Source organism: Tupaia chinensis, unplaced genomic scaffold, assembly GCF_000334495.1.
Source record: "Tupaia chinensis unplaced genomic scaffold, TupChi_1.0 Scaffold143910_1, whole genome shotgun sequence".
Taxonomy (NCBI): domain Eukaryota; kingdom Metazoa; phylum Chordata; class Mammalia; order Scandentia; family Tupaiidae; genus Tupaia; species Tupaia belangeri.
The window spans coordinates 200,134-208,218 of NW_006203761.1; the positions used below are offsets into that span (position 1 = coordinate 200,134).

General features: G+C 39.0%; 1 protein-coding gene across 1 annotated transcript in view; it reads left to right on the plus strand.

The window, feature by feature from the left end:
• The window catches only part of IFTAP (intraflagellar transport associated protein), a 105,741-nt gene extending 97,916 nt beyond the window's left edge, over positions 1-7,825 (plus strand). Inside the window, exon 7 of the mRNA XM_027767072.1 lies at positions 6,527-7,825. Within this exon, the coding sequence (XP_027622873.1) occupies positions 6,527-6,619 (93 nt within the window). The 3' untranslated portion in view covers positions 6,620-7,825. The remainder of the gene's footprint in view (positions 1-6,526) is intronic.
• The last annotated feature ends 260 nt before the right edge of the window (positions 7,826-8,085 follow it).

The window sequence follows — 8,085 nt, forward strand, 5'->3', positions numbered from 1 at the left end:
TTCGCTGGTCCCATCCATTCACTGTGTTTCTAGACGGATCTAAGGGAACCATAGCCAAACATCCAAATAACTATTATGTTTAACATATTCCTCAATATCCACTGAATCTGTTGCACAAAGGGATAAAAATGGAATGGCAAAGAGTTTCCAGATCACCTTCTTCTGCCTGCTTCTAAATACTCAGATTGAATTTTGAGAATTAGGAAGGAACACACCATCCATCAGATGACCAGAAATCAACACAGGGTCACAAGAAATATGGGAAAGCAAGAAAATACCTCTCCTCAAGGGAAAAAGTAACTCCTCTTCATCCACAGAAAGTTCAATGGAAATCATGGAAATGTCTAATAAAGAATTTAGAACATTCATAATGATGAAGCTAACAGAGATGGGAGAGAAGAGAGACAATGAACTGCGGAAGAGGCAGGAGAAAGGAGCTGATGGTTTCCAGGAGATGAAATTCTTGCAAGATCTAAAAGAAGAATTACACACTTCAAAAAAGAATCGGATGGACCTGTTAGCGATGAAGGCTATAATACAGGAAGTCAAAACCTCCCTCGAAAATATTAAAAGCAGACTAGGTCATACAGAAAATAGACTCTTAGACATAGAAAAGAAAATTGCTGGCCTAGAAAAATCCACCACAAAGACAGAAAATGCCTCCCCCCCCCAAATGAGAATAATATATGAGATATACTAGATACCATCAAACGTCCAAATATCTGGATAATTGGTATCCCAGAAGGCAAAGAGACTCATAAGGGCATTGATAATCTATTCCATGAAATCCTGCAAAGAGAACTTTCCAAATGTAAAGAGGCACTCAAAGATCCAGTCCCAAGAAATACCAAGGACCCCAAATAGAATCAACCTAAGATCTTCCCCAAGACACATTATAGTCAGATTGATCAAAACCACAACAAAGACAAGATAATAAGATTGGCAAGAGAGGAACAAGTTACCTACAAAGGATATCCCATCAGGCTAACAGCAGCAGACCTCTCATCAGAAACAATGTGAGCGAGGAAAGAATGGGAAAATATGTTCAAAGTGTTAAGAGAAAAGCAATTTCAACCAAGAATACTGTACCCAGCTAGATTATCCTTCATATGGGAAGAAAAGACAAGAACATTCTCAGGTAAACAAAACCTGAAAGAATTTACCAATACCAGACCAGATCTCCAAGAAGTTCTCAAGGGAGAGCTATATTAGGAAAATTAAACACAGACACACAGAAATAAGAGTTCAAAACCTAAGGACATGGCCAACTTAATCATAGGGAAAGTCTGGAGTTGAATATTATATCCCAGAATTTAAAAAGGAAGATTGAACCACAATAGAAGGTAGATTAAGTACATGAGACTGAACTGGTGAAATAGCATTTTGTGATTTTTGACTAAAACATTGCTGATTTTTTTCCAGGCTTTGTTGTCTGGTTTTAAGGATTTTTGTCTTGTCTTGAGCTGTCGATAGGTTCATGTACCTACTATTTGAACAGAATCCTAACCTGTTTCCTGACTTTAAGTTTTAAGCAAAGTTCCTTAGCATTTCTTTGACTTATTAAAATTAAACTATTTTTCTTGAAATTACCAGCTGACCTTGCTATTGAAAGTAGATTATGTAAGAAATTGTGCGATCAATAAAATGTGGGAGGAAAAGGAATGGAAAACAACTCTAGACATCAGGGATAGTGTGGGAGGAAGGTGGGAAAGGGTAGAGGGTCAGAAATAGGGGTTAAAAAATATACATATATATATGAAATGAGAAATGGAAAATTATTGACAATAACATGCATGATTAAGCCACTATGCAGCATATTCTGGATGGGAAATCACATTTTTTATGCTGTGACGATGCTTACAAAATGAATGTACATTAATTAATTAAAAACTGTTTTTGAAAAAAAAGCTCATGTAACTACGTGTAATGGGAAAACTATGAATTTCAAAAAGTTTTTGTGCCAAAGTAAATTCATAAAAAAAAAATGAAAAAGGAAAACACCAAGAAAACCATCATTTCCTTTTTTAGAAAAATATTTCAGGGGCCAGCAGTTAGTGTAATGGCTATGTCACTGGATTCCCATGTAGTCGACTGTGGTTCGGGTCCTGAACCCAGTAGCTTAAACTCACGCCGGGCATGTGTGCGTGCGTGCCCAAGATCCCAGGAGGAAAATGGAGGAGAAGGGATTGTGGCGTGGCCATCCCCCCTGGGGGGGTGTGATTTCTCACTTTCTGTTTCTCTGTCTCTCTCTGTCTGTCTGGCGAGCCTACGTGCCCTATAGCAAAAACCTCTCCAAAAAAAATAAAAGAGAAAATTTCATTTAACTTTTTATTTATTCATTTATTTATTTATTTATTTTAATTTGACCAGAGAGGGACAGAAAGAAAAAGAGAGAGAGAGAAGGCCGCCACGTCTAGGACATGAACCATGGTCGGCCATGTGGGAGTCCAGCATCCTTAACCACCATGTCATCTACCAGCCCCCAAACCTATCATTTTCTGCAGAGTTGTACAGTGAGTAGACTATTAGAACTGTGATGGTGAAGACTCTGTCTTCTCCTTTATAATGCTGAGTACAGTGCCTTTTCATGGTGAGCCCTTGTGTTTACTATGTTAAATGAATATTAGTAAATGGAGTGAGATAAAAAGAGGGCTTTGGTGTTCTTATTGTGTTGGAGGAAGTTTCAGGTATGGCCCAATGATAGCCAGGTAAGTTCTAGAATCCCTGGCAATGAGAGAGAGGAGGGATGCCTTGGAGTGGTGGGTCAGTTCTGGATAGGACTGCCTTTGTGTGTACAAGGCATTCATGGGTTAAGAGGGCCATCCTCAATCTCAAAAACAGATAAGTGTGATTACATCAGATTAAGAAATTTCTGTACAGCAAAAGACACAGTGATTAGTGTGAATCAACGACCCTCAGAATGGGAGAATATTTTTGTAAACTATATCTCAGATAAAGGATTGATAACCAGAAAACACAGGGAATGCAAGTGGCTTACCCAAATTAAAAAAGAAAAAAAAAGAATCCTATTAAAAGAAGGGAGAATGGGGGCCTGCATGTAGCGTGGTGGTTATGGGTGCTGAACTCCCAGATGGCCGACCATGGATTGAATCCCAGACCTGGTGACTTGTTTTTTCACTTTCCCTCTCTCAGACGCACGTGCTCTTCTCTCTCTCTCTCACTGTCTCTCACTCTGTCCCTCTCTGGTCAAGTTAAACTAAGTAAGTAAGTACGTAAGTAAAGTTAAATTTCAAAGTAATTTTTTTTTTTTTGAGAGATTTTCGCTATAGGGCACATGCGCTCGCCAGACAGACAGAGAGAGACATAGAGACAGAAAGCGAGAAATCACCCCTCGGGGGGATGGTCACGCCGCAATCCCTTCTCCTCCATTCTCCTCTCGGGATCTTGGGCATGCACGCACACGTGCCCGGCGTGAGTTTTAAGCTACCCGGTCCGGGACGTGAACCACGGTCGACTACGTGGGAGTCCAGCGATATAGCCATTACGCTAACTGCTGGTTCCCCCTCAAAGTAATTCTTGAGAAAAAGATAGGAGGGTGACTTGAACAAACAACTCCCTAAGGAAGACATATGAACTGCCAAAATATGAAAAAATACTCAACATTCTTCACCAGAAGGGAGATGAATATAAAAATCACAAGATACCACCACTTAACCCCAGTCAGAATGGTAAAGATTAAAAAGTAATAATAATAATAGTAAGTGCTGACAGGGCTGTGGTGAGAGGGGAACTCTCTTTTACTGTTGGTGGGAATATAAATTGGTCCAGCCACTGGGGAGAACAATATGTAGATTTCTCAAAGACCTCGAAATAAAACTACCATATGATACAGTAATTCTGCTCCTGGGTATCTGCCCAAAGGACAGGAGAATGCTCAATTTGAAAAGTGTTTGCACATCTGTTTGTTGTGGTGTTAGTCACAGTTTTTAAGACATGGAACAAACCCAAATGTCCACAAACAGATGAATAGATTGAAAAAGTGTGGTACATATACTCTATGGAATACTATTAGCCATATAAAACAAGATCCTGGCATTTGATAGAAAGTGGACAAATATGAAAGATTTACTGCTGAGTGAAGCAAGTCAAGCTATGAAAGAGAGACATTGTATGTCTCCACTTAATATACGCCAACTATCCACACTCTATGGTGGAAACTGAAAGATTAAGGGATACAGAAGCATGGAAAATGGTTATGGATACTGGAGACAGTGAGAGAAGAGGGTGGGATAAGGAGGAGAGTGTGAGAAAATAAGAAAAATAGAGAGGCAAGATATTAATGGTACATAGAAATGGATCGTCTATTGATGATAATGTGTATACTATCCTCAACTGGACTGGTGTGATGTGTTCATGCTGGGTTAATGCACTTTACAAGCTAAGTCATACATTGTGATGACATGTATAAAATAAAATAATAATAATACAAAAGAAGGCCATGTTCTAAAGCAGCTCTTCTTTGTCTTCCTGACATTCCTCTTTTATTTTGTGGCACCAAAGTTGCCAAGAGTCCATTGTTTTTGCCTCCAGTTTGTCTTCTATATCTCTCCTGCCCTTATTCAGATCTTCATTTTTACTTATCTCCTTTTGGGAACCTCTCACTTTCTAATTATCCTGTACTCTTCCAGTTCTAGTTTGCTTTATGTATTGCTTTTATATTAGTTTTCATGTTTCAAAACTACCACTAGCCACTTGTATTAACAGGTCTTAATTTAGCATTCAAAAGCTTATTCCTTGGACCCCACAACGTGCACAGAACTAACTAAACATGGCTCTTGTGCATTTCCTTGCTTCTTCATTCTTTTGTATCAGTGTTCCTTCTTTCTGGATGGTCACCCTCCAATTCTGCCCAGCAGTTCTCTGCTCATCCTTTCAGTTGTATCACAGGGGTCACTTCCTTTATGAAGTCTTTACTATTTTCCCAACCAGGTGTAATTTCATCTTCTCTAGAACCAAGGTATGGGTCTTGAACACCTTTGGTCCTCACCACATTTTGCTTTGTATAATGGTCATTTGTGTACACATTTCCCCCTAACCCCAAATCTCACTCATTCTTGAGTCTTCAATGAGCACTCTCACATTATGGTTCTCATCACCAAATTTATTTACTAACAAAACCAGGTTGAATACCACAAAATGAATTCCATTTAGATTTATGCATTTGGGCTGGCTTCATGGCCTGGGGGTTAAGAGAGTTTGATCTCAGATGGCTGACTGACTGATTCAATTCCTGTACCTGGTAGCTTGAAAAATAGACTCAGTGTATATGTATGCATGACCAAAATTCCAATAGGACAGAGAAATGGAAGAGAAGGGATTGTGATTCCTTTCTCCCTACCCCTCTCTGTCTCCCTTTAGTGAGCAAACATCCTCTCTAGCTAATTAAGAAAAAGTGATTCAGGGCCAGCAGGTGGCATGGTAGTTAAGGCGCTTGACTCCCACCTGACTAGTTGCAGTTCAAGTGCCAGATCTGGCAGTTGCTTCCTTACTTTCCCTCTCTCTTCTGTCTCTCTCTCTGATGAGCACACTTGCCCTATAGCAAATTAAATACTACTAATAAATAAAATTAAATAATTATTTATTAAATTATTTATTCATTCAACTAATGGGGTTTTCATAAAGTTCATGGGAAATGTCTATTATAAAAAACTATACATGGATTAAAAATATTTTTGCACAAAAGTTAACTCTTTAATTTCATTTTATATACATTTTTTGAAATCCCCTCATATTTCTCTACTGTCTGGTTTCATTCTTACATTTTGTTGTAGAAACAAATCATTAATGTCATGATTTATTAATCCACTAGACTCAGAGGAAGCAACTAATGAAAATCTCTGATCATGCTGCACTACAAGGTTGATTTATTGGGATAACAATCAGAAAAAGTTATTTTACCTAGTACAACAATGAGAAGGAAAAAAAGGTCCAACAAAATTAATTCTAATGTAAGTAATATAGGAAGGGGCCAGCAGGACCAGCAGATGGTGTAATGGCTATGTCGCTGGACTCCCATGTAGTCGACCGTGGTTCGAGTCCCGGATCTGGTGGCTTAAACTCATGTATATATATACACATATATATAAAGATATTTTAGTATCAAAACAATGAAACAATGGCAAGTCAGTAATAAAGGTTATGACACATGATATATAATTATAACATTTTTTATGTTTACAAGAGATGTTTTCCTAAAGGGTTTTTTGGTTGTTGTTGGTTCTGCTTCAGGTGGTAGTAGATTGTCATCTCCATTGAGTGCACTTAGAATATTGACATCCCTGTTAAGATTAAAAGTAAATCCAGTGACTTTCCAAATTTTGTTAATATTGGGTATATTCTCAGAAAGAAATTAGCATCAGTTTTCATTTAGATTGAAAAGTATTTTCAAAGGATGGCTTATGTGCGAGTGGTGGTAATGACGCTTGAAGTAATTAGGGTGTTTAACAACCAGGCAGGAAAAAAAACCAATAATTATTCTCTTCTCTGCTCCCACCCCCACCAACAGGCTGGGAAACCTGTGAGGAAGCTGCATCATGTACAGACTGGGGCATTTGCTTTTCAAGTCACTGCACCAGGCCTTTGCAGAAGTGGTTTCTGAAGTCCTTCGGGTGTAAGAGGGTCTGTGTCTTGAACTTGTAGAGGACTTAGCTTTGGAAAATGAAGGTCAACTGGTTTGTGTTGAGCTTTACTTCCTGAAAAATATTTTATACCTTCCTTTATATATTTTGATTATAATGTTATCTATTGAGGCATTGACTTTAATGATTTCTAATGACTGTTTTTGCCTAACATATACACATATATGTATGTGTGTCCACATACATGAGTATCTTTTTTTACAGTGAATCCAACTTATCTTCAAATGTCACTAAGCACCACAGATTAGTCAATATTGCCTTTTTGTGTTTCGGAAATGGCTTGCTGACCTCCTGTAAGGAAAAAACGCACAGCAGTTGTCTTTACATAACTTTTGATTCCCTTTTGTTGTTTTGGCCTGTGGCCTTTGCCTTTAGCATCCACTGCTGCTTCCCCTGTCCACAAGTGTAAACATAACCTACAGAGAAGCATGGTGGTGGTGGTTTGGTGTTTAGGCAGCTGAACACCTGGCTGCTCATGAGCAGGTGCACAGAGCTCTTAGGGAAGGGGTTTTAAGTTAAGATAAACAACAAGAAGACATGCAAGTCGCAGGTGAGGGCTTGGGTGTTGGACTTCTGGGTTTGACAAGTGAGGGCCTATGAGTCTCAGGTCAGGGCCAGGGTAAAGGGCCGATCATAGCATTTATTTTCTGAAACATGTCTTCATGGCCGTGATGGCGTCTATGTTTATCATGCTGAGTGAGTTGACTGGATTTTATTCAGTTATTGTTCTCAATTTGCAAGGACACAAAGAGTTTTACACAGATGGTACCCAAAGTGATCACTTCTAATTGTGCTGAAATTGAGCTGTAAAATTCTATATATCAAATAAATAACCATTCAATATCATAGAGTTTACAAAGAGAAATGAAATAAATTTTGCAAAGTGTGGCCACTTTCCCCAGACAGGAAAATCATTATATTTGTAAACGATAATTGACCAAAATAGAAAGTGTTAAGAAAGTATCATTTGAGTTCTGTACACATTCAGCATCATCTTAGCTGGGATGTGGGAGAAGGAAAATGGAATGAATAAATATTTTGTAACATTGCCGAGAAGAAAATTTTGGTATAGGGAAGAGAGGTTATTACAATACCCCAGGGGACCCGTTGGCGAATACGCTAGCTTGAACTGTTGCCTCGAATAAAGTATGTACGTCTATAGCTAGGAGAAGTACGTAGGCCTTTTTTATACTTTCTAGAAGCTGGCCTCTAGAAATGTCCTTCTGAAGAGGGATGCCTCATCTCAGCTATGGAGCGCCAGTGGCAAATGCCTGTGTGTCTGTTTCTTAGGCCGGTCCCACTCCCCGTGTGACACTTTGCAACTCCACAGATGGCACGTGTTCATCTTGTGATGCTGGAGGGTTGACATCAAAGGCACACCTTGAAACCTTCCCTCTCAGCCCACAAGAGCAGCTTCCCCCTCCCG